Source organism: Acinonyx jubatus, chromosome D2, assembly GCF_027475565.1.
Source record: "Acinonyx jubatus isolate Ajub_Pintada_27869175 chromosome D2, VMU_Ajub_asm_v1.0, whole genome shotgun sequence".
In the NCBI taxonomy this organism is placed as follows: Eukaryota; Metazoa; Chordata; class Mammalia; order Carnivora; family Felidae; genus Acinonyx; species Acinonyx jubatus.
This window is the reverse complement of record NC_069393.1, coordinates 65,949,751-65,976,960: the sequence shown is the minus strand read 5'-3', so window position 1 is coordinate 65,976,960 and position 27,210 is coordinate 65,949,751. Positions and strand designations below refer to the sequence as shown.

The 27,210-nt window shown below is 35.0% G+C and overlaps 1 protein-coding gene across 5 annotated transcripts in view; it reads right to left on the bottom strand.

Annotated features, from left to right (window-relative positions):
• MXI1 (MAX interactor 1, dimerization protein) overlaps window positions 1-27,210 on the bottom strand; it is a 78,674-nt gene that overhangs the window by 25,769 nt on the left and 25,695 nt on the right. For 4 of the 5 annotated variants that reach the window (XM_015082958.3, XM_053207854.1, XM_015082957.3 and 1 more), the window contains exon 3: window positions 9,282-9,311. In XM_015082958.3, the coding sequence (XP_014938444.2) occupies window positions 9,282-9,311 (30 nt within the window). Of the gene's footprint in view, window positions 1-9,281; window positions 9,312-25,780; window positions 25,860-27,210 lie in introns of all 5 variants that reach the window. The other variant, XM_053207855.1, reaches the window with a different exon arrangement.

Genomic DNA, 27,210 nt, shown 5'->3' with positions numbered 1-27,210 from the left:
CTGATACAATGAATGGATGACCACAAAAGTTGGTGAGTTTTTTTAAGTTAGCCATTAGTGAGTGTGAAGTAGTATCACATAGTTTTGATTTGCATTTCCCTAATGACCACTGATATTGAACATCTTTTCATGTGCTATTTGTATATTTTCTTTGGAGAAATAGATATTCAAATCTTTTGCCTGTTTTTATATTGGGTTGTCTTTTTATTGTTTAGTTCTAAGAGTTCTTTCTATATGCTGAATACAGGGCTATTAGTGGATACATGTTACAAGTATTTTCTCCCATTCTGTAATTTGTCTTCATTTTCTTAATGGTATCCTGTGAAGCACAAATGTTTTTAATTTTGATAAAGTTCAATGTATCTAATTTTTTATTTTGTTGCTTGTACTTTTGGTGTCATATGGTAAGAAACGATTGCCTAGCACAAATTCATAAAGATTTACTCTAATGTTCTAAGAATTTTATAGTTTTCCTTTTAAATTCAGGTCTATGATCCATTTAAGATAATTATTATATGTGGTGTGAGGTAACAATCTAACTTCATTATTTTTCATTGTAGATATCCAGTTGTATCAGCTACCACTTGTTGAAAAGACACTGAACTGTCTTGATATCTTTGTTGAAAAAATGTCTTTGGCACAACACAAATGTGAGTGATTATCTCTGGACTTCATTCTATTAATCTGTAAGTCTATTCTTTGGCCAATACCACATTACCTTGATTATGTAGCTTGGTAGTAAGTTTTGAAATTAGGAAGTAAAAGTCTTTCAATTTTTTTTTTTCAAGATTATTTTGCTTATCTGGGTACCTTGCATTTCCATATGAACTTTAAAATCAGTTGTCAATTCCTGTTAAAAAAGAAGCTGGGATTTTAACAGGCCTTGCATTGAATCTGTACATCAATATAGAGAGTACTATCACTTGAACAATGTTAAGTAGTACTTTCCAATATTCAAATATTTTGCCTCCTTGGTTAAATTTATTCCTGGTATTTTATTCTTTTGGATGACAATAGAAGTGGAATTATTGTCATAAATTCATTTTCAGACTAGTGTACAGAAATACAACTAGTTTTTGTGTGTCAATCTTTAACTCTGCAACTTTGCTAAATTTGTTTACAAGCTCTAATAGGTTTTTTTTGTATATGTGGATTCGTAAGGATTTTCTATACATAAGACTATAATATCTGCAAGTAAAAATAGTTCCTCTTGCCTTCCAATCTTGATGCCTTTTATTTTTCTCTCACCTAATTTCCCTGGCTAGAGCCTCTAGAACAATGTTTGAATAGAAGCCATAAGAACAGACATCCTTGTCTTATTCTTGATTTTAGGGGAAAGCATTTAGTCTTTCACCATTAAGTATGATGTTAATTGTGGATTTTTCAGAAATGCCCTTTATCAGGCTAAGGAAGTTACTATAAGGTATTTTCATACTGAGATTTACATCTTAGTAATGAACCAAGGCTAGGAAGAGCTTTTGATTAAACTTCCCAAAATTATTGAACCAATCCCAAACTGTGGACTTCTGATCCAGCTACAGTCATATATTTCAAACCTACGATAAAAGTTTAGTTTCACTAATCCCATAACTTGTCTTTAATGCAAGCAAGTATCTTTTGAGTGCTATTAGTTGAGGTAAAAGTTTCAGTGAAAGTTCTGCCAAACCAATCTTGTAATTTATTTTTTCCTCCTAACAAATATACATTTTTTCTAAAATGTGCACACTATATATAAAAATGTACATTCTTGGGGTGCCTGCTGTCTCTCTCTCAAAGTAAATAAATAAACCTGAAACATTAAAAAAAATGCATGTTCTTGGGGCGCCTGGCTGGCTCAGTCAGTGGAGCATGCAACCCTTGATCTCAGAGTTGTGAGTTCAAGCCCCATTTTGGGTGTACATATTACTTAAAAAATAAACTATTTTTTAAAAAGTGCATATTCTTTTTAAACAAATGTCATACAAGCACCCAAAACAGGCAGCTAAAACCAGTCAAGATATGCTCCTCCTTCCAAGGAATCCTAAATAGTCAGGTAATATACTAAGATACCACTGCCTTAACCCATGGTCACAAAGATTTAGTCTTCCGTTTTGTTCTAAGATAAAGTAGACCAAAATAATCACTCTGTCAAAATGTCCATGTCAAATGGAGACTGGCTATGTTGATAGTCTAGAAAAAAATATTGTATTCTTTATCATGTAAAAATCATTGGGATAAAGATAACTAATACATCAAAAATTCTAACACAAAAAAGTTGAAACTATTTATGATATTCTAGTCTCCCAGTATATATAAATCTTTACCTTGTAAAAATGCTTGCCATTTTCAACTCATAGAATGAAAAAGAAATGAAGATCTCACAAGTGGAGCATGAATTCCATCAGATAAACTATTTCTCTACAAAATTACCTTTGTCTTAGTGCACTATATGATATCCTAATGAACTGAAAGAATCAATTAGTTACTGATTCTCTTCTTATAAGCAAGATAATGTCCTTCATGGTAAAAACCTTTTAAGATGTTCCCAATTATGAAGCTTTTTCATATAATTTATGTTTTAAGAATTCATTAAGTTTTCCATATATATCCTATAAAATTATTTTATTATGATAATATGTCTGAACTCGAGTATTTTGTAATTGTCATTTTTCACTGAAGCCATTCTAATTCAAGTGCATATATTGTTTGTGATGAGTATACTCAATAACACATATAATCATTTTTTCATTCAATGAATATTTACTGAATGACTGCTATGTGCTAAGGGTAAATAAAGCAAAGTCCCTGCCTTTCTGAAACTTACATTCTATAAAAGAAGTCCCATAACTCAAACACAAATAATTCAGACAGATTGAATGTTAAGATGACAGAAAAGGCAATAGGATAGAGAGTGACTGGGGAGCAATTACTGTTCTCTAAGGAGATGACCTGACAACTAAATAATAACAAGAGCTAGAAGAGCAAGGGTTTTCCAAGCAGAGGAAAGAAGTGCAAAAGCCGTAAGATGAAAATTATCATGTGGAAAAGAAAGAAAGCAGTGTCAGCTGGACCATAAGAGACAAGATATAGGGTAGTAGGACTTTGTAGGTCATAGATTTTACCTAATTGCAAAAGGAAGCTGTGGAGGACTCAAGCAGAAATGACATGATTTGATATGCCCTTTAGGAACATCACTGTTGCTATGCAAATAATGAAATATAAGGAAAAATGAATGGTAGCAGTTAACAGAAAATAATATTCTTTCTTTATGGTGTTGCTTAGTCCTCTGTCTTCCTTTCTGTTCCCAATTCTATTACCTGAGTGCTGGTTCCTATATCCTACTACTAGATGAGGTCCTTCAAAAGCATCCAAACTAGTCTGTACTTTTTTTTTTATAAACACTTTGATCATACCTATCATTTTGCTTCAAAAGCCTCAAAAACTCACTACTACCAACAAAATAAAATCCAAATTCCGTAACATTCAATAACATTCCACAATTGAATACTAAAACACCTTTCTAGCTTCATTTCCCATTTCGATAGACTCTGCTCTTTCATTCAATATGGTCTACTCAGTCTTTCCTTTATGATGTCACCTTCCATGGCTTCCATGGCTCTACTTACACTGACCTCTTTCCCTATTTTTTTCCATAGATTCAAATTCTATGTCTTTCTTCATGTGTCAGCATACATTCTCCTTCACTATCCAGAGCAGTGGCTTTTTGACTATGACCACAATATTTTATATCATAACCCAGTATACACAAGTCTCATAATTCTACATTTAACTTTACTTCAAGCAACGCACTTTGGTATTTTCTAGTCTTTTCTATTTCTTTTTCAAAATGACTCACTAAATGATTGCATAAGACTACTAGGGGGTTTCAACCTTCAACTTCAAAAACACCTTTAATGCACCTTTCTAGACATTCACTGATAACTAAACTAGATCCTGGTACTGAAAGATGAAACCCATAATTACCAAACTATAATGACCTAAATCTTAAAGATAGGATAGAGTCACGATCTTACACTTCATTTTATCCACCACAATGCCACAAAGAATATTTATTAATCATTACTGAAGATTGATATTAAATACAGCTAACATATTTATGATCAGATAGAATCATGGTTAGGACTGTTTTTGTGTTTCCATCATCTTGTTTCAAATTGTAGTTATGATGGTCAAAATGGCTAGTTTTCAATAACAATTTGACCTACACTTTCTGCCTTCCTACCATACAAGATTACATAACAGTCTTGCATAGTGGGGGAATACAGTAAGTACTCCATAAATGTCATTTTTATCTTTCCCTCAGAAATATGAGGAAGTCTCTATATGGAAGACACCTATTACCATTCATTGGACCTGCTTCTCTTTTATCCCAAATACTCAGGCACTTCTGCTCTGCCAGTATCCTCATTTGGCCCTACTAGGCTTTGCCAAAATTGCAATAAAGAGAAGCCTTTTGTTTCAAAGGAATAACAGCTATCAGGGTTGAATGGCCTCTTCTAAGGTTCTTGACCATTAAAGTCCTGTTAAAGTTGTTGACGCTTTTTTTTTTAATTTTTTTTAACATTTATTTATTATTGAGAGACAGAGACAGAGCATGAGCATGGGGGGGGGGGGGCGGGGGGCGGGTAGAGAGAGGAGGAGACATGGAATCAGAAACAGGCTCCAGGCTCTGAGCTGTCAGCACAGAGCCCGATGCGGGGCTCGAACCCACAAATTGCAAGATCATGACCTGAGCCAAAGCCAGATGCTCAATCGACTGAGCCACCCAAGCGCCCCATGATGCTTTCAAAAACATCATCAATAATCTGAATTAAGAAAATGAAAAAGCAATGAAGTGATCTAACATCTGCACGGGATGGGGTTTTTTTCTCTGCTAAGGCTACAACTCATAAGATAAGCCAATGGACGACGTGAACTTCTTAATTCTTAAATCTCAAAGATTCATTAATTTTACCATGAGAGGATTCACATAGATTCCTGAAGAATGCAGAACATCTACATCTAAAGGTACTTTGCTTCCCTTTTACTTCCACCTCTGGAGCCAGTTACAAGTTATTATAGGTCTAGGGGGATAAGGTAAGGATACAAATAATAAATGTATAGGTCTAGGGGGACAAGATAAGGATACAAGTAATAAATGCTCTGAACCGTCTAGAGTAGGCTCAGTGTAACCATCAGGTTTTAGGCAGAAATAAGCCCCCAGGACCTATCCAGAAAACCTGAATCCCTTTATCAGTCTTGAAACTACTTCAAGCTCCGTATATCGGGGTAACTGCAGGTCAGAGCAAACTACACAGGGCCTGCCAGACTCCAAATGTCAACCATTAGGCTTTCCTCTGAGATATGGGAGTATGAAACTCAACATTTGCTGGCTACTGTCTCCTCAAGGCCAGACCCAGAGCGTCAACAATCTTAGGGCTTCAAGATAGCCATCTGGAATTCTTCTGTTATTCGCTAACACTTCAAAATCATCTACGTTAATTCTCACTGCTTTGCCCCAGTAAAAAAAAAAAAAAAAAGACTAACTCAGAGCAGCTTTATATGCAAGATTTTAAACCACGTTAAAAAAAAAAAATTCCTGACATAAATATATCACATGTAAAATATAAATAAAGACATAAATATATCACATGTAAAGTGGAAAAATTTCAAGAATATGAATTACCTTAGGAACATCTTCTCAGAATGAAGACAAAATCAAATTACCCTTTTGATAGTGAATTACTTTCCTCATGTAAAATCACACTCAAAAGCAAATGAAAGGCAAAGTCAAAATTCAATTTATTTTAAAGGAAGCCAAAGCTAGGTTAACTTTTTTTCTTTAATGTATCAAATAAAAATGGTGCCTTAGGGAAAAGAAAGAGCTGTTAAATAAAATGAGCAAGGGCTTAAAAACTTAGTAACAAAACAGGCTTAGATTTTAAAAATATTCTTGTGTTGCCTTGTTGCTATTTGGCTAAAATACCTCTCTCCCTTTAAATTATCCTGTGCTTACCAATATTTTTGGTTTTCACTAGATCACAAGCCTCTAACTTTTCGTAAATGGAGTATAGATTATTAAAATGGATTGATTATTAAAACGGATTCTTCTTTGTTACTCACCCTCTGACACATTCCATTAAATTTGAGATTTATTTATATTGATAACTACCCCTTTTAAAAACAAATACATCTTGGGGTGCCTGGGTTGCTCAGTCAGTTGGGCATCTGACTTCAGCTCAGGTCATGATCTCATGCTTCATGGGTTCAAGCCCTGTGTTGGGCTCTGCACTGACAGCACGGAGCCTGTTTCAGATCCTCTGTCTCCCTCTCTCTCTGCCCCTCCTTTGCTTGCCAGCTCTCTTTCTCTCTCAAAAATAAATATTTTTTAAAAAACCAAATACAGGGGCGCCTGGGTGGTTCAGTCAGTTAAGTGTCTGACTTTGGCTCAGGTCATGATCTCACGGTTTGTGGGCTCGAGCCCCACGTCAGGCTCTGTGCTGACAGCTCAGAGCCTGGAGCCTGCTTCAGATTCTCTCTCTCTCTCTCTCTCTCTCTGCCCCTCCCCTGCTCATGCTCATCTCTCTCTCAAAAATAAATAAAATTTAAAAAATTTAAAAAAAAAGAACAAATACATCTTGGAAAGGTTAAGTTTATATTACCTTTCAATTAAGCCTCAGGGAAGAGAGGAAAGGAGAAAGAAAAGAAGGAGAGAAGAGAGAAAGAAGAAGACAATAGAGGATGAGGGAATCATGTCTTAAGTGAGGTAGGGTAGGAAATCAGCTAGAGAGTCTTAGGCCTAAGTAAATAAAATGAAAACAAAAACCTTCACTGGAGATACTGGAGATCACGTAAGGACCAGGTAATCAAAAGCTACACATGTTACACCAGTGCCACAGACAGATACTAGATTAAACAACTTTAGGACAAATCAAAGTAATAATATGGGTGATAAAGTTATCAATAAGTCAGAATTGGTACATGAAATGCATTAAACAAAATTTACTCAAAGGTTTAAAAAGCTCCATTTCAAATAGTTTACTAAAGAGTCTCTTCACTTCAGTGTTAAAGGCTTTTACCAGGTTTCCAATGAAGGTCTCCCAAGGACTACATTTGGATGCTTACCACTATTCTATTTTTTAATTTTGTTAAGTTTATTTATTTTGAGAGAGATCACAAGTGGGGGAAAAAGAGAGAGAGAGAGAAAGAAAGAGAATCCCAAGCAGGCTCTGAGCAGTGCAGAGCCCAATGCGGGGCTCGAACTCACAAACCCTGAGATCATGACCTGAGCCGAGATCAAGAGTTGGACACTTAACCGACTGAGCCACCGAGATGTCCCTAGGTGTTTACCAGTATTTTAAAATGTGATCCAAAATACAGTCTTGATGCTCTAATTTAAAGTACAATATAAGTTTTTAATTTTAGAATCCTCAGAGCTGTCATTTCTTGGTGTTTTTGTCATGTTTAATCTAGCCATAAATCTTTCCCACAAAGCAGTTTTGGACTAGACCACTGAACTTTGCTCCAGTTTTATCCATCAATATTAAAGCCATCACGTACTATAAATGCATCAAATACTAAGTACTGAGGTTACAAAATTGAACAAAACAGAATCCCTGCCTTTGAGGCAGTTGTAGTCATTTGGCAGAAAGAGACATGAACAGGTAATTACAATACTACCTGATTAAGTTTTACAATAGGAGATACGAACAGAGCATTGTGCAAAGTGGTAAAAGCCACTAAGTCAGCCTGGAGGACTATGCTAAGCCTGTTCAAGAGGATTTGACATTTAAATTCATCTACAATGAGGCAGTTAGGTTAGTCAATCTATAAAGCCCCTTCTATTTAAAAAAAAGGACCAAGGGGTGCCTGGGTGGCTCAGTTGGTAAAGCATCAGACTTCAGCTCCGGTCATGATCTCATGGTTCATGAGTTCTAGTCCTGCATCGAGCTCTGTGCTGACAGCTCAGAGCCTGGAGCCTGCTTCGGATTCTGTCTCCCTCTCTCTGCTCCCCACCCCCACTCATGCTCTGTCTCTCTCTCTCTCTCTCTCTGTCAAATATAAATAAAAACATTTTTAAAAATTTACAAAAAAAAAAGGACAAAAAGTTGAAGGTCATGGAAATCTTATTTGTCAGAAATGGCTGATGCAGATTATTCCAGTTTGTTGTTATTAATCTAGTCTCTGTATCAAAAACAATATTTTGCTCATACAATCTCATCTTCTCTCCCAAACAATTCCTCGTCCTGCTTTCTTTTTCTTGGTAAATAGTAATACTTCCATAGTCAACAAACCACCAATTTCTACTGATTCTACTCCATATAGTCTCTTTACTCTGGCTACTTCTATCTCCTACATTGGAAGCTTCCAACAGCTTCCAAAAGAGTTTTCTTGTCTGAGATCCCTTCTTCCAATCAACCAGTTCTTCACACTATGGCCAAAGTGATTTTCCAAAACACAAATCTGATCACATGGCAACTCACCTTAAAATCATCCAACTGCTCCCTACTGCTCTCAGAAGACACCCAAACTCTTTAGCATAGGTGTCAATAACTAGCCTGGCTTGCCTCTTGCTATAATCTTTTATACAGTACTCATACTGAACCTCTTATAGTTTCTTCAACACAAAGTACTCACTCATCATCGTCTCTAGAGCCTTCTAAGACTCCCTCAAAAGAAAATCAGATGACTTTCCAAAGTGATTTTTCAGTATGCTCTACTCCATTACTATACTTACCACGCTATACAGTACTTTAATTACCTGTTTCCCTCAGAAAGCTGTAAGTTCTTTAAAGACAAAAACTATCTCACACATTCTTATATTTTCTATCTAAAGCATTATGCCTGCCTGGCACTGACATATAGTTCATGCTTGATAAAGATTGCTGAATGCATGAATAAATGAACAAATAAACAAACTGCAAAAAAAGAGAAATTCAATGGCCTACAATTTGTCATAATATTTGTTAGCTACACTACAGAAACCTAATCCTATAGCATGACCATATTTAAGCCATAGCCTATTACAATTAACCTGTTTTTAGAAACAGAAAGAAAGAAGGCTACACCATAAATTCAAAATTCAAATGAGCTTAAATATTTACTGAGGTCCTCCAGTTTAGATGGTATAAATTTACTACTTAAGAATCATTTTTTTTGGAAAGAATACATACATATCAGATTCATGATATGCTATACATTTTAAAATTATAACTACATATGTACTATTACATTATTTTCACAGATAAAACACTGAGTTTGCTTTTTAACAAAAATGAAAGCTGCGCTCATCACTGACTCACCGGTTCTTTTCCAGCTCATTGTGTGTAGACCTAAAAGGAAAACAAAAAAGACCATTAGCCATTTGTTGCTAAGGTTATGGAAAGGGGGATTAGTTACTGCTGTACCACACCCAGAGAATTTCTTTAACAATGCAATATATAGTCAGACTTCTACAATCACACTCATCAAGAAGAAATAGCCTACGTTCGTTAGAATTATTCATTCAGATATAGTGTCTTCAGTTAACAACTAAATATTCTGAAACTGGTGTTTCACTGTTACTTTTTTTTAATGTTCATTTATTTTTGAGAGAGGAGAGAGAGTGTGAGCAGGGAAGGAGCAGAGAGAGAGGGATACAGAGACTCCAAAGTGGGCTATGCACTGACAGCAGTGAGCCCCATGTGGGGCTCAAATTCTAGAACGTAAGATTATGACCTCAGGCTAAATCAAATGCTTAACTGACTGAGCTACCCAGGCACCCCTCACTGTTATCTTAATAAAATTAATGCTAGCACATGTTTTCTTGCCTACCCCTATCCTACATTTTGTTGATTTGTAGATTAAAAAAAAATTTTTTTTAAGTTTATTTATTTGAGAGAGAATGTGCATGTGCATGAGTCAGGGGGAGGGGCAGAAAGAGGGGGGTAAAGAGAGAATCCCAAGCAGACTCAAGGCTGACAGCACAGCTGACACAGGGTCCTTGAACCCTGAGATGATGACCTGAGCCAAAATCAAGAGACAGACACTTAACTAAGCCACCTAGGAGCCCTGATCTGTAGATTTTTAATTCACATATAATCCATTTTTGTTTAAAAAGAAAAATGTATTTCTATGTCCTCTTCCATCTCCACTTAGTCACTCCTAAACACAGAGAGAAAAATGTTTTGGCTAGCACAGAAGCTGAATAAGGTTTGCCTTACTGCTAAGTGATTTTATTTTTTCAAGAGTTTATTCATTTTTGAGGGAGTGGGGAGGGGCAGAGAGAGGGGGACAGAGGATGTGAAGCAGGCTCTGGGCAGACAGCAGTGAGTATGATGAGGGGCTTGAACTCACAAACCCTGAGATCATCACCTGAGCCAAAGTAAGATGCTTAACCAGCTGAGCCACTAGGTGCCCCAAGAAACACACTTTTAAAAGACTGGGAGGATATACCCCAAAATGCTAACAATGGTTGTTTTCTTTTTGGGCCTTTTTTTTCATTTTGCTTACCAATATTTGTTATAATACTTACCATCTACTGAACAAGTACAGTGTCTGCTAAACAGTGTGCTAAGCAGTCCATATATTATTTCATTTTCTCCCCCAAATACCCTTGTTTTATAAACAAGAATACTGAACCTCAGGTCAAGAGACACGCTCTTGTCCCAAGAGTATAAGTAGTAACCAGGATTTAAGCCCAGGTCTTTCTTATCCCAAAACTCAAGTTCTTAACTACCTGGAAAGAGAGGTTAAGGGCCAGACTCTAGGCCAGATCTCCTGGGTTCAAGTACTGTTTGGTTTAGTTAAAGTCTTCATTTCTCTGTGCTCAGTTTCCTCATCTATGAAATAGGAAAAGTAACAGTACTTGCCTCATGTGATTGTTAGGAGGAATAAATAGTTTACACTGAATAGCAAAATATAACAAACTCTAAAGTTAGCTATTATTAGAATTATGTTATACTAGTTCTCTTGAATGAATATATATTACTTTTACAATAATTTAACATTAGCAATAACAAGAATTTTATAAAGTAGAGTTCAAGTTCCTGTCACAGAAACTAATACTTTAATCATTTAATATATTCTGGTTAATGTCAACTGTTTTCAGAATATTACTGATTACCTTAATCTGATTTGTCATTCCAATGGATATTTAACAATTACATTTCTAAACTTTAGGGGCATCTGGCTAGCTCAGTCGGTTAAGCGTCCAACTCTTGATTTCAGCTTGGGTCGTGATCTCATGGTTCATGGGTTCAAGCTCCACATCAGGCTCTGCGCTGACAGGATAGCACGGAGCCTGCTTGGGATTCTCTGTCTTCCTCTCCCTCTGTTCCTCCCCTGCTCATGCTGTCTCTCAAAAATGAATAAATGTTAAAAAATTTTTTAACTAAATAATAAAACAAATAAACAATAGGAGTGTTGTCGTCACTCTCAATTTGTAGAAATTTTACTCACTGTCTTAGTTCAAGAGCCAAAGGCTTTTTTGAGTTACTGTCTCCTGTCCACCCTCTGTTTTCTTAGCAGTATCACAAGGTCCAAGTGACACAGGATAAAAAAGACTAATGTTCATTTTCAAAAGATTATCTTAATAAAAGGACTTCTCCTTCAAAAGAGGTTAAAAAAAAAATCTTAAGATGCTTCAAGAGTTCAGTCAAATTAACAGCAAGGATACGTACAATTCAGATGGAAGAAATTATAAAAACATAGAACCTTTCGTTTAACAGACTTAAGAGTTCAAAACCCAACAAGTAAATTACAGCCAAATCTCTATCACTATAATAAGTATTTACAAAAAGTTTTAAGTTCTTTTTTGTCAAAGTGAATCAGTAAGTCAAAAGAGGAATAAGACATATTTTAGAGAGATTTAAAACAAAAAATTTGTTCAAAATTTGAATGGGTAATCAATAATGAAATTCCCCACCCCCTTGTAGTAAGTTTTGGTTTAACTGCCTTTATCTGAGAAGAAAACCTAGAACAAGTAAAATAAAAACAATGAAATAGTAAACTAAATAATAAATGGAAACAACCTATTTAGACAGAAGTAGATTACTTACCATAAACTTAATCTAAACAGTCTAGAGATCTCACATATGGCCATAAATGCAAAATAATATATACCCAAAGATAACCAATTGTTGAATTCCAATATTGTATTGAACCTATTATCAAAGCTAGCACCAAAAGAACATAATCTGACCCACTGCTGTGAACAAAATTAAAACAGCAGGTTCTTCCCACCTCTCTGACTTTTATTTGTCTTGTTTCTAAAAAAAAATATAAAATGACAGCTAAGAATATGAACTTTTTCATCAAACCAAGAAATGCACATCATACTAGTTATACCCCTAGTAGCATTTAACAATATTTCCAAATATCAAGAAACAAAAATGATTGTGTGTGTACTAATCTTTACCATATTGTCATGTTCTTACACTTTTTAAAAAAATCTATCAGTAGTACTTCTGTTTTCACAGCTTTTTTGCCTGTAATATCAAGTAAACAAATAATGTGTATCTTTAAGACTGTCTTAGACTACAGGGAATCAAAGACCATCTCTGGTAAATTTAAGACATGTATACTAATAATTATAACTCAAGGCGAAATAAATACATAAAGAAAGGTACAAAGTGTTATGGGAGTTTAAAGTAGGCAGATTTGAGGCGCCTGGGTGGCTCTGTCGGTTAAACATCTGATTCTTGATTTTGGCTCAGGTTATGATCTCATGATTGTGAGATGGAGTCATGTGTCAGGCTGTGCTGGGCATGGAGTCTGCTTGAGATTCTCCCTCTCCTTCTGACCCTCCCCCACCAAAATAAACAAACACAAACAAACAAGGCAGAATTTACTTCCCAAATATGGCTATCAGGGTAAACTTCAGAAAAAGGTGGCATTTGGCATGGATCTTAAATGATGGACTATTTGCTACTAGTAGAGGCTGGACCTGATAGGGAGAGGACATACCAAGTGGAAAGGAGCATAAGTAAACAAGGAGAGCTGTCCCACAACTATATGGCCAACTAATCTTCAACAAAGCAGGAAAGAATATCCAAGGAAAGAGTTTCTTCAAGAAATGGTGTTGGGAAAACTGGACAGCAACATGCAAAAGAATGAAACTAGACCACTGTTTTATACCACACACAAAAATAAATTCAAAATGGATTCAAAATTCAAAATAAATGTGAGATAGGAAACCATCATAATCCTAGAGGAAAACCTCTCCGGCATTGGCCGTAGCAACTTCTTACGTCTCCTGAGGCAAGGGAAACAAAAGCAAAAATAAACTACTGGGACTTCATCAAGATAAAAAGCTTCTGCAGAGCAAGGCAACAATCAATAAAACTAAAAGGCAACCTTCAGAATGGGAGAAGATATTTGTAAATGACATATCTGATAAAGCGTTAGTAACTTAAAATATATAAGGAACTTATAAAACTCAACACCCAAAAAACCCCCAAATAATCCAGTTAAAAATGGGCAGAAGACATAAATAAACATTTTTCCACACTTGATCTTAGCCAAAAGGCCAAGAAGCAATGAATAAACATTTTTTCCAAAAAAGACATACAGATGGCTAACACATACATGAAAAGATGCTCAACATCACTCATCATCAGGGAAATACAAATCAAAACTACAATGAGGTATCACCTCACACCTGTCAGAATGGCTAAAATTAACAACACAGGAAACAACAGATGTTGGCAAGGATGTGGAGAAAGAAAGAGGAACCCTCTTATACTGCTGATAGGAATGCAAACTGGTGCAGCCACTCTGGAAAACAGTATGGAGGTTTCTCAAAAAGTTAAAAATAGAACTATTCTATGATCCAGCAATTTATACTACTAGGCACTTACCCAAAGGATACAAAAATACTAATTTGAAGAGATACATGCACCCCGATGTTTATAGCAGCCTCACCAACAATAGCTAAAGTATGGAAAGAGTCCAAATGTCCATCCACTGATGAATGGATAAAGAAGTTGTCGTATGTAATATAATGGACCATTACTCAGCAATAAAAAAGAATGAAATCTTGCCATTTGCAGTGACATGGATGGAGCTAGAGAGTATTACGCTAAGTGAAATAAGCCAGAGAAAGACAAATACTGTATGATTTCACTCATATGTGGAACTGGAAAAAACAAAACAATGAGTATGGGGCGGTGTGAAGACAGACACACAAACCATAAAACAGATTCGTAACCACAGAGAACTGAGGGTTGCTGGAGGGAAGATGGCAGGGGGAGGGTTAAATGGGTGATGGGCATTAAAGAGGGCACTTGTGATGAGCACTGGGTGTTGTATGTAAGTGATAAATCACTAAATCCTACACCAGAAACTAGTATTACACTGTATGTTAACTGGAATTTAAATAAGAACTTGGAAGAAAAAATAAAAATAAAAACAAAAATAAAAATAAAATAATAAAATAAGCAGAGCTGTAATGTCGAAAGCAAAACCAGAGAACAGCAACTAATAAAGACCTGTGGTGTTACAGGACAAAAGTCCTGAGTCTATTAACTCGATCACTCACACTAGCTGTGTAACTTTAAACAAATTATTTAACCTCTCTGATTAAGTTTCCTCATTTGTAAAACTGGAATAATAACACGTGGCTTGGCTGGGTTACTGTGAGAATTAGAGAAAAATATGTAAAAGCATGTAACCATAATAAATATTCAGTAAATGTCAGCCATTGCAACTACTCATTATTTTTAACAAAACTAAGAATATACTACCTAAAACAACTGAGTATACTACATGGGACAATAAATCAGTAAGTTCTCAATATACTCAGAATGAGCCTGGAAATAAACAACCATAATGATGAAAAAAGAAACTGAAAGAAAATGTAAGTATTTTGGTCATTTAGTCAGCTGTGAAAATAGTACAAGGTTTAGGTTATGACAGAGAGAAAGATGACTAATTATGTGTACACAGAAAAAATAATGATCTAAATACTGTTGGCAAGAAATGAGTATCACATACTAGGAACAACCTCTTTTTGCTTCTCTGAGCCTATGTGTCCAAACAAACCCTACCAATAATGTGCCACTGAAATACTCAATTATGATAAATTCTCTATAAAACTGAGATGTTCTAATAATCCATCGGGTTAACCCACTTCTCTTCTCCAAATAAAATGCACCTCTGAAAGCAAACACTAATGAATTATATGCCTTTCGGATACCCTTACTCTGAATGCTTAACTTTCAAGGACAGAGAAAAGACATTTCTATCATTCTATCATTGAATCACAGGTAATCTTTTTCACAAATAATATCCCTTTAAGAGAGACATGCTAATGAATTCCCTGTCTGAATGGGAATCATTATCTCAACCAGATCTGTGACTTTTCATTGACTACAACAGAGCTCTAATACATAAACTTTTAATTCTTTCGATTGTAGTTTGGTGGCAGTCAATGAAGTGAAGCACAGGACTGAAACTGAACAAAACAGTTTGGCTCGAGTAGTGCCACCGTGGAAAAAAATAAAAGCAGCCATTCCCAGAATTAATATTCTCTTTTAGCAAAAGGAAAGATCTCACCACCTTTGTTGAACTGATGAGCCAACCCCAAATTTGTTAACATTTTTGTTTTATTTGCTTTGTAATCCTAAAATGTCTTATGGATGTTACCCTCCACACAATGAAAAGAACACATTCTCTGAAGCTAAACAAATATCTACTAATTGTATCTTAAAGTTTGTAATTTCATATACATATATTTAAAGGAGAAGAAAAACAGAAAACTTCAGCCACATTAGTGCTGAGATAGTTTGAAAAACACTGTAAAAGAAGAAAACCATGCTAACTGGCAATACAGTAATTATTCCTTTTTTAAATTAAATTTTATTGAAGTATAATTAACATACAGTATTAAACTAGTTTCAGGTACACAACATAATGATTCAACAATTCCATACATTACTCAGTGCTCACTTAGTAAGTGTAGTCACCATCTGTCACCAAACAATGTTATTACAATTTTATGGACTATATTCCCTATGTCATACTTTTTACCTCCAGGACTTACTTATTAAAGTAATTCTTTCAAGAAGGTAATTTTGTATATTTGTTCCTATCAAAGTTACATTTTAAAAACCATAAAAACACTAAAACTTGAATATTGCAGGCTTTTAGGAAAAATGCCTTGTAAGAAACATACTGCTTTTTCCTTAACAATGACAAAAGCATAACTACCGTAATAACTAAGGTCACAAAAAAAGCAAGTGTCTAAAAAGGATGTGTAACAATAACTACAATCAATTAAATTTCCCTTAAAACTTACATATGAAAGCTGAATATATGCAATCCTTACATGGACTCAGCATCTCCACACATAGGCATATACCAAAATAATATATATGTTCATCAAAGAACATACAAAGCAATGCTTATTCTTTTCATACTAGCCAAAAATTAGAAACAAATGTCCATCAATAGTAGAATAAACAAATTGTGAAATACTCATACAATGTAATACTACAGAGCATTGAAAATGAACACCTTTTATTCAATAACATGGATGAATCTTCTAATTTCAACATAATGTTGAATGAAAAAAGGCAGACACAAAAACATATACTGTATAACTCCACCCATACAAGCTCAAACCTGGCCAAATTAATTTAAAGTATCAAAAGTTAGAATAGTGGTTGCCTCAGGGAGAGGGTGACACTCACTGGAAAGAGTCAAAGGGAAGGGCTTCGAAGAGAGTCTGTAATATTTTATTTCTTTACCTTTGTGAAAATTCATCAAACTGTACACTTAGGATTTGTTTTTCTGCATGTTCACTTTCAATAAACAGGGGAAAATTTTAATTACATATGAAATGAATTCAGTAAAAAGCAATTCTTATTTCAAATATAGCCAACACCCTAATTTAAGCCTCCGATAAATCTTTTGGCTCACTACATAAATATCCCTAAGTTATACACTTTGTAAAGTATAATTTTCACTACTAAAGTTATACAGAGTAAATTCTTTTACCTTAAGAAGCTATGAAAAGAAGAGCAAATTAAACTCAAAGAAATAGAGGAAGGAAATAAGTTACAGGTTAAAGAACAAATCACAAAGAAATTAGAAAATAAGGGTGCCCAGCTGGCTCAGTTGGTAGAGCATGCAACACTTGATCTCAGGGCTGTAAGTTTGAGTCCCACGTTACTTAAAAAAATAAAATCTTTAAAAAATATATATGTTTGTGTGTGTGTGTGTGTGTGTGTGTGTATACATACACACACACACACACACACACACACACACACACACCTTCAACTGGATAATAAAGAAAATGCAACATAATCAAAATTTGCTCAATACAGCTAAAGCAGTGCTTTGAGACAAATGTTTAGCTTTAAATATTTTTGTTGGGGGTGGAGTCCAAAATCAATGATCTGAGATTCCACATTTAGAAGCTAGAAAAAGAAGCACACTAAACTGAAAGAAGTTGGGCAATGGTTGTCAAGTGTGGGCTATTTTGCTCACCAGAAGATATTTGGCAATGTCTGGAGACATTCTGTTATTACAACTAGGGAGATCCACTGGCATTTTGTAAGGAGAGGTCAGGGATGCTGCTAAACATCTTATGATGCTCAAAACAGAATTATCTGGCCCAAATTGTCAAGTGCTGAGGCTGATAAACTATGAAGTACAGAAGAAAAATAAAGACAAGAACAAGAATGACCAAAATAAGAAACAGGAAACAACGGAGAATAGCCATAAAACCAAAAGCTGACTGGGGCACCTGGGTGGCCCAAACTCTTGATTTCATTATCTCACGACTGGTGAGTTCAAATCTCACATTAGACTCTGCACTGACAGTGCAGAGCCTGCTTGGGATTCTTGCTCTCTCTCTCAACATAAATAAACTTAGGGGGGAAAAAAAACAAAACTAAACTAAAAGCTGACTTTAAAAAGGTCAGCAAAACTGATAAACTTCTAAGACTGATGAAAGAGACAGAAACTACCAATAAAAAAAACAAAACAAAAAGCCACCAGGATGAAAGAGCACACATCACTATGGATGACACACATTACAAGAATGGTAAGAGAATATGATGAACAACTTTATGCCAATATATTCAAACAACTTAGATAAAATGGATAAATCTCTTGAAAGATAAAAATTATCAAAACTGACTCAAGAATAATTAGAAACCCTGAATATTCTTGCATCTATTAAAGAAACTGAATCCATAATCAAAAACCTTCCCACAAAGAAAAGTCTAGGCCCAGAAGTTTTCATTGGCAAATGTTACTAAGCATAAAATCTTTCAAAAAATAAAGGAAGAAGAAACACTTCCCAACTCATTTTGAGGCCAGTATTATCCTGATAGCAAACTCTGACAAAGAAATTACACTGGGGGGGAAAAACCTAAAAACCAGATTACTATCCTTTATGAACATAGACACAAAAATTCTTAGTGAACTGAATCCAACAGCAAATAGAAAGTATGAGTTTTACAATAAAAAAAATTTGGCCTTTGTTCTGACTTCCTGAAACCTTGGAATTTTCATGTTATAGGAGTGTCTACATTATTCATGGTGGAGCCCTGGACCACGCTTGAATTTATGCTGAAGAGATGACTCAAATCGGGGGCTGGTCTTGCCAGAAAGATGAACTGTGTGATTAGAGGGTTGAGGCTGTAAGACACTGATATCACCTGACCTCCTAACCTCCAGGGAGAGAATGGTCACTAGAGATTGAGTTCAATCATGTGGCCAATGATTCAATCAATTATGACTACATAATGAAATAAAAACTCTGAAATCTGAGGCTCAGGTGAGCTTCTTGGTTGGTAAATACATCCATGTGCCAGGAAGGCAATGCATCTTGACTCTACAGAGAAAAAACACAAAAGCTCCATGTTCCCAACTCTCCCAAACTTTGCCCTATATATCTCTTCATTTGGCTAGTCTTGATTTGTATCATTTATAATAAAATCTGTAATAAGTATAGTGCTCTCCTGAGTTCTGTGAGTAGTTCTAGTGAATTAACAAACTTGAGGGGATTGTGAGAACCCCCAAATTGGTAGCCAGATAGTCAGAAGGGTAGGTGGCCTAGAGACTCCTGAACTTACAGCTGGCATCTGTAGTGAGGGCAGTCATGTTGAGGACTGCACCTTAGACTTGTGGACGCTGTGTTAACTGCAGGGTGTTGGCATCAGTATTGCAAACTACACCATGACCAAGTAGAGTTTACTCCAGGAATGCAAGACTGATTTAAGATTCAACAAAAATATCAATCACTGTAACTGACCACATTAACAGAATAAAAAAATACAGTATAGTATAATCTCAATAAGTGAAGAAAAAGCATTTGACAAAATTCAGCATCTATTAAAGATTTAAAACACACACACACACACCCCTCATAAATTAAGAATTTCCTGAACCTGTGAAAAGGCATCTACAAAAAATTATCATACTCCATGGTGAAAGGATGCATGTTTTCTCAAGATGAGGAACAAGGTAAGGATGTTCACTCTCACTACTTCTATGTAGCACTGTATTAGAGGTCCTCACCAGTAAAATAAGGCAGGAAAAAGAAATATATAGAATGGAAAGGAAGAAGTAAAAATATCTTTACTGTAAACATCATTTATCATCTATTTAGAAAACCCTAAGGAATATACAAATTATTAAAATATACCAAATTCAATTGCCATTTACAATAATAGCATCAAAGAATAATAAATACTTAAGGATAAATTTAACAAATACATACATTACTCACATTCTGAAAAACTACAAAATATTGCTGAACTTTAAAAACATCTAGGGGCACCTGACTTCGGCTCAGGTCACGATCTATGGTTCGTGAGTTTGAGCCTTGCATCAGGCTCTGTGCCGACCGCTCAGAGCTTGGAGCCTGCTTTGGATTCTGTGTCTCCCCCTGTCTCTCTGCCCCTCTCTCACTTGTGCTCTCTCTCTCAAAAATAAATAAGCATTTAAAAAATAAAACATAAAAAAATCTAAATAATTGACAAAATGAAGAGACATACCATATTCATTAATAAAAAGATACAATATAATTCACATGTGTCAGGTCTCCCCAAATTAACCTACAGAGTCAATGCAATCCCCATCAAATTTCTAGTAGGCTTTATTATAGAAACTGACAAGCAGATTTTATAATGTATCTTAAATTGCAAAAGACCTAAAATAGTCAAAGGAACTTTTGAAAAAAGGAGCACATTGGAAGACTTACACTACCTGATTCCATGACTTATTAAAAAAAAAAAACAAAACTATAGTAATGAAGACAATATGGTTTTGAAATAAAATAAATATTTTGATCAATGGACCAATCATAGATTTGCACATATATGGTCAAATGATTTTTTACAAAGATGCTAAGGTAATTCAATGTAGAAAATATAGTCTTTTCAAAAAATAGTACTAGAACAACCAGATGTCTATTTGCCAAAAAATGGTATTTAGCCCTTGCCTCACACCTTCTACAAAAATTAACTCTAAATAAAGCTTAGATCTAAATGTAAAACCTAAAACTGTAAGACTGCTAGAAGAAAACAAGAGAAAATACTCATGATCTTGGATTATGAAAAGATTTCTTAGGACATAAGGAGCATGAACAATAAATGACAAATATCAACTGGACTTCATCAAAATATGCATCTTTGGTTCTTCAAAAGACACTGTTAAGAAAATGATAAAGGCTGGGGCGCCTGGGTGGCTTAGTCGGTTAAGTGTCCAACTTTGACTCAGGTCATGATCTCACTATGAGTTCGTGCCCTGAACTGGGCTCTGTGCTGACAGCTCAGAGCCTAGAGCCTGCTTCAGATTCTGTGTCTCCATCTCTCTGCCCCTTCCCTGCTGGCACCCTGTCTCTCTCTCAAAAATAAATAAGCATTTAAAAAAAATGATAAAGGTAAACCACTGAGTAGGAGAAAACATTTGCAAAACACATACACAGTAAAGAACTTATATCCAGAATTTGCAAAGAATACTTTACAGCTCAACAAGAAAACAAACAACTCAAGAGAAGAAATGCAGAAAATAATCAGACACTTCCCCAAAGAAGATATATCAATACCAAACAAGCATATATAAAGATGCCCATGATTATCAGTTATAAGGAAAATGCAAAGTAAACCAGAAGCTATCATGACCCACCCACTAGAATGGCTAAAATTTACAAAGACTGACAGTGCCAAGGGCCATCCAGGTTGTGGAGCTACTGAAAGTCTCTTACACTGCTAGTCAGAATGTAAAATGGGTACAGACACTTTGGAGAATGGTTTGGCAATTTCTTTATAAAGTTAAATATACACTTACTCCATGACTCAGTAATGTCACTCCTAGGTACATATATACACAAAGAGCTGTTCGTGAAAGTACATGGCATCTTTACGTATAATAGCTAAAAACTATATGCAACCTAAATGTCTATCAACTGGTGAATGGATAAACAAATTGTGGTAGATTCATACAATGGACTATTACTCAGCAATATAGAGAACTGAACTGTTGAAATACAGAACACCATGAATGAATCTCAAAGAACACTATGCTAAGCGTGCCTGAGTGGCTCAGTCAGTTAAGTGTCCGACTTCAGCTCAGGTCATGACCTCATGGTTCACGGTTCGAGCCCCACTTTGAACTCTGCGCTGACAACTCAGAGCCTGGAGCCTGCTTTGAATTCTGTGTCTCCCTCTCTCTCTCTGCCTCTTCCCTACTTGTGCTCTTCCTCTCTCTCAAAAATAAACATTAAAAAAAAAACCCAAAACCCTATGCTAAGTGAAAGAAATATGACACAAAAGAGTATGTATATGATTTTATTTATATAAAACTGTAAAAATGGCAAAACTGCAGAGACAGAACAGTTCAGAAGTTGCCAGGAACAAGAGGTACAGATAGGAAACTGTCAAGAAGCATGAGGTAATATTTTGAGGTGATGAAAATGTTCTATATCATAATTTTGCTGGAGATTGTAGGACTGTATACATATGTCAAGCCACTGAATTATATACTAAAAACTGGGGGGTTTTATTGTATAGAAATTATATCCAAACAAAACTTATTTTTTAAAAAAGTAGTAAGCCTCATCCAGAAATTGAGGCAATAATCTAACGTACCACAAAGTACTAAAAAATGAGAGTAAAATATTAATTCCTTATTGTGGGAGACTAATAATATAAATTACTAGAAAGTACATAATTTAAAAACATTCCTTTGGGAAATATCTATATTTATGTCCACTTAAAAAAATTTTCATTTCTGGCATACAATTAGTCTGCTGTTAGTTAAGAGTATAGACAGTCAAGTCTTCATCTTCTGTAACAGGAAATCAATAGATAATAAGCAGGACAAGCTTCTCGTTTATTTATTTAAATATTTATTTATTTTTGAGAGATAGCACAGGGGAGTGGCAGACAGAGGGAGAGAGAGAATCCCAAGCCAGCTCTGCCCCTGTCAGCATACAGCCCAGAAACCAAAAGGGGGTTTGATCTCATGAACCCTGAGATCATGACCTAAGCCCGAAGTCAAGAGTCAGATACTTAATTGACTAAACCACCTAGGCTCCCTGCTTCTTATTTAGAAATAAAAAAGCAGGGGCACCTGGCTGGCTTGGTTGGAAGAGCATGGAACTCTTGATCGTGGGATTATTAGTTCAAGCCCCACACTGGGAGTAGAGATTACTTAATAAATGAAAGCTTAAAAAAAAATAAATAAATAAATAAGAAAGCAAACAGCCGAAGAAATTGTTACATCGTTGGAAGTGGTAGTGTCTAGGAAGTAGAAAATGGAAGGGGAAAGATAAGGCAGGGAAATGTTATTCTTCTTTATAAGCCACTTGGTATTAATGGACTCTTGCTACTATATACAACTATTACTTTTTAAACATGTTATGAATTTAAAATAAAAGATAACTACCTCACTTTCTATTCTTAGCAGTGCCAGAAATTAAGAAGTATCTAATACATACTAAAGTTACACATTATTTATGAAATAATCACTTCTTAGGTGAGAGAGCAATATTAAAAACTACAGATAGAAGCGCCTGGATGGCTTAGTCGGCTAAGCGTCCAACTTGGGCTCAGATCATGATCTCACAGTTCATGGGTTCAAACCCTGCTTCAGGCTCCATGCTGATGCTCAGAGCCTGGATCCTGCTTCAGATTCTGTGTGTGTCTCTCTCTCTGCCCCTCCTCCGCCCACACTCTGATCTGTTTCTCTCAAAAATAAAATTAAAAAAAATTTTTTTAATTTTTAAAAGAACCACAGGGAATTTTGAAATTAAAATTACTGCTCTTAAGCATACTTCCAAAAGTTAAAACAGGATATTTGATGTGTGATAACACATTCTATTACAGAGCAACATTCTAAAAATGTTTAAAAATGGAGAAAATATCAGGGGGCTTGGGTAGCTCTGTCGGTTAAGCATCTGACTTTGGCTTGTGTCATGATCTCATGGTCCTGGAGTTCAAGCCCCGCATCAGGCTCCGTGCTGACAGCTCAGAGCCTAGAGTCTGCTTCGGATTCTGTGTCTCCTACTCTCTCTGCCCCTCCCCCGTTCACGCTTTGTCTCACTCTGTTTCTCAAAAATAAATGTAAAAAAAAAAAAATAAAATAAAAAAAAATGGAGAAAATATAGGTGATTTCCTAAATCCCTTGACTTCAAAATTGTAATTTGATATTTTAGGATAGAGTTGGGCATGAAATAGACATTCAGTACTTTGGTGGGAAAAGAAATGAATGGAACCATAATTAACAGCATTACTTATAATATAAAGCCCATTTTTTTTTGAAATCGATCCTAAGTTTTATTGTTAATATATTACATTCTTCTTTACGGTACTAGATGTTATGCATCTATTTCAAAGAATCTTACTAAGAGAAGTACATCACACAGAACAGTGATTCTCAAAGAGAGTAGTAGAAGAGAGGCTGGCAGGACAGCTGAATCTCCTTGCTTTGGTAGCTGTAGGAGAATGGAGGTACCTTTTTCCAACTGGCTACACTCCCTACTTCTAACCTCTTATTGGTTTATTTCAAGTTTTAAAGGCTTCATTGCTTAATATTTATGCATTCATTCATTCATTCATTCATTCGCTACACCTTTACTTCTTTTAGCATCTGTCACATGTTCAAGACTCATCTTAGTGCAATAAACAGGAATGGGCAATTTTCTTTTTCTTTTACACTTCTACTGAGGTATAATATGCATACTATAAAATTCACCCATTTTAAGTAAACAGTTCAGTGAGATTCAGTAAATTTATACAGTTGCATAACCTTTATCACAACCTAGTTTTAGGACACTTCTATCACCCCCAAAAGTTTCCTCATGCCCATTCGCAGCCAATTTCCACTCCCATTTCCTAGACCACCACTGATCTGCTTTCTAATTTCTACAGTTTTCCCTTTTTTATAAATTTCACATGATGGAATCATGTGAAATATGTACTATTAAGTATCTGACTTCATTTAATGTTTTTGAGGTTCATCCACTTTGTTATACATATGAGTAGTTTATTTTTATTGCTCAAAGTATTTCCATTGTATGAATATACTGCATTTTGTTTGTCCATTCATTCACCAGCTTATGGATATTTTGTTTCCAGTTTTTGGTGATTATGAATAATGCTATGACCATTCACACTCAAGTATTCCTGTGGACGTGTAGAATAGGAGACCTTCATCTCATAGGACAGTGTTTCACACTTGTTACACTCTATCATTAACATCCAAGTTATTTACCACATCTATGAAAAAGGCCAACAGTATGAAACACTTACTGGTACTTAGTAAGTTAATATTAAATTCCTACTAATACTTAAATGTTTGTTTAAAGAATAAAAGAAACGTTACTCAGCAATTCTGACAATATGGGCTTCAACTTCAATGTTAAAAACACAAACATAACTTTGTCTGCAATAAGGATACCTGTCACAAAATTACAATGAGAATAATGACATTAAACACCCCTATATTTCATACAAAGCAATCAATTGTGCCTAAGTCTCTCTAAAAGTCTTGTCAAAAATATGTGAACATTTCATTCAAAAATTCCTTCAGATCTACATGATCATGCTCAAAGTATTCAGCTATTCATTTAGTATTTAATGAGTAGCACCTACACTAGGAATATAAATACTGTAAAATTACAAAGTCTCTGCCCTCGTATAACTCACGTTCCGTCATCCACTTTTTGCAAATAAATAAATAAGGCATAACTCATTAAAAAAATTACAACTATATAACATACACTATGACTTTGGCATTATATCCTTACAATAGTTAAGTAACCACCATGTAATTCTATTTAATTAATTTAGATATACTTGAAGATGTTTAACTTTTATGTAGATAAATTGTTTTGTTTCTTTAAATGGATGAAATGTGGTGTTTGTGATAAATTCCATAAAAATATTAGACTTTGGGTTTTTGGTAACCTCCCTAAAAAACCATGATTCTATAGAAAAATGAGATTCAAATACTTCTTTTTGGCATACTGTACTATTTCCAGGAATGTAACCTGCCTTCCAAAGGACAATGGACTGGATAACCTGTTAAAATGATAATGTTAAGAACATCAAATGGTTTTAGAACAAGACTAGTTTTAAATTTTAAATTGTAACTTCTGCAGACTGTTACCAACAAAGACTACAGAAACCAATCCTAACACGTTCCGTATTAAAAACAATATATCGCCCAGAGTTTTGTGGAGTCTGAAAATCACTTTTTTCCTGGTATTCATATAGAAGACATATACTATCACACAAGTCTATGGTAATCAAAACTTAAAACCTCAAAATTTACATTTCCTCTAATACCAAAACAAACTTACCTTTTACCCGCTAGTCTCTCATTACATAAAAAGAAAGGTTCTTTACAGTTCCTCAAAGAGAATCCTAAATTGTCCATGTCTAATTAATCAAAATAAGAATAAAGGAAAATCAGTTGTTTTGTCAAAATATGTGACAAATTTATGTTCTTCTATATTTAAAATTATATTCTTCTATAATTAAAATTATGTTCTATATTAAAAATTATGTTCTTCTGTATTTAAAATTATATTCTTCTATAATTTAAAAATGCCCATTTCAAATGGCTTCAAAGCTCTCATCATGTGGCCTCCACAAATGGTGTTTACATAGTGTTCTCAAAAGACTATCAAAAATATTTCCCATGATAAAAAAACATAAGGAAATAAATACTGCACAGAAACCCTTTTATCCAATGTCATAAAACTAAATAAAAAGAAAATCCACAATACTTTTCCCTGAAATGTATGAAGCAACGTTAATAACAAAATTATCTATCAAACCAAATATTTTCTAAGAAATTAGTTACTTAGGGGGCACCTGGGTGGCTCAGTCGGTTAAGCATCCGACTTTGGCTCAGGTCATGATCTCGCGGTTCATGAGTTCAGGCCCCGCGTCAGGCTCTGTGCTGACAGCTCAGAGCCTGGAGCCTGTTTCAGATTCTGTGTCTCCCTCTCTCTCTCTGACCCTCCCCCATTCATGCTCTGTCTCTCTCTGTCTCAAAAATAAATAAACATTAAAAAAATTAAAAAAAAAAAAAAAGAAATTAGTTACTTAGATAAAATGCAAGGAATTTCACTTACATTAAGTTATGGAATCCCTATATCTCCCTGAATGTATGTTAAAGTTAATCAATGAATAAGTATATACTAGGAGTCTACAGCATTTCTACAAGAACCTATTGTAATCTTTTCTATAAATCTAAATAATTTAATCTGTATACTGTCATCTGATAAATAAAAACAGCCATGTTTATGACATCTTACTGACTTGTATTATTTACCATTTTATTATATACATATATTTCCAAACATACCATAAACTCTATTGTAGGGAAGCATGTATAGCAACAGTTATATATATATATAGTGTCAGTTCAATACATTTGGTTACTAATTACCTTTAAGAAAGCAGTCTCAGTAGCTATAGTGAAAAAGGAAGCAAATTACAAAAGTTGAAAAATATTGGTGGGAAGGCATTAAAGTAGCAGATGCTGACCACATGTTTCAAGCATTTGGCAGAGCGGAAGAGGAGAGCACTAACACAAAAATTTCAGGGTACAGTCACTGAGTCTTAGTTTTTTTTTTTTTTTTAATGTTTTATTTATTTTTGAGAGAGAGAGAGAAAGAGCGAGCGAGAAAGCAGGTGAGGGGCAGAGAGAGAGGGAGACACAGAATCTGAAGCAGGCTCCAGGCTGTCAGCTGTCAGCACAGAGACCGACGCGGGGCTTGAA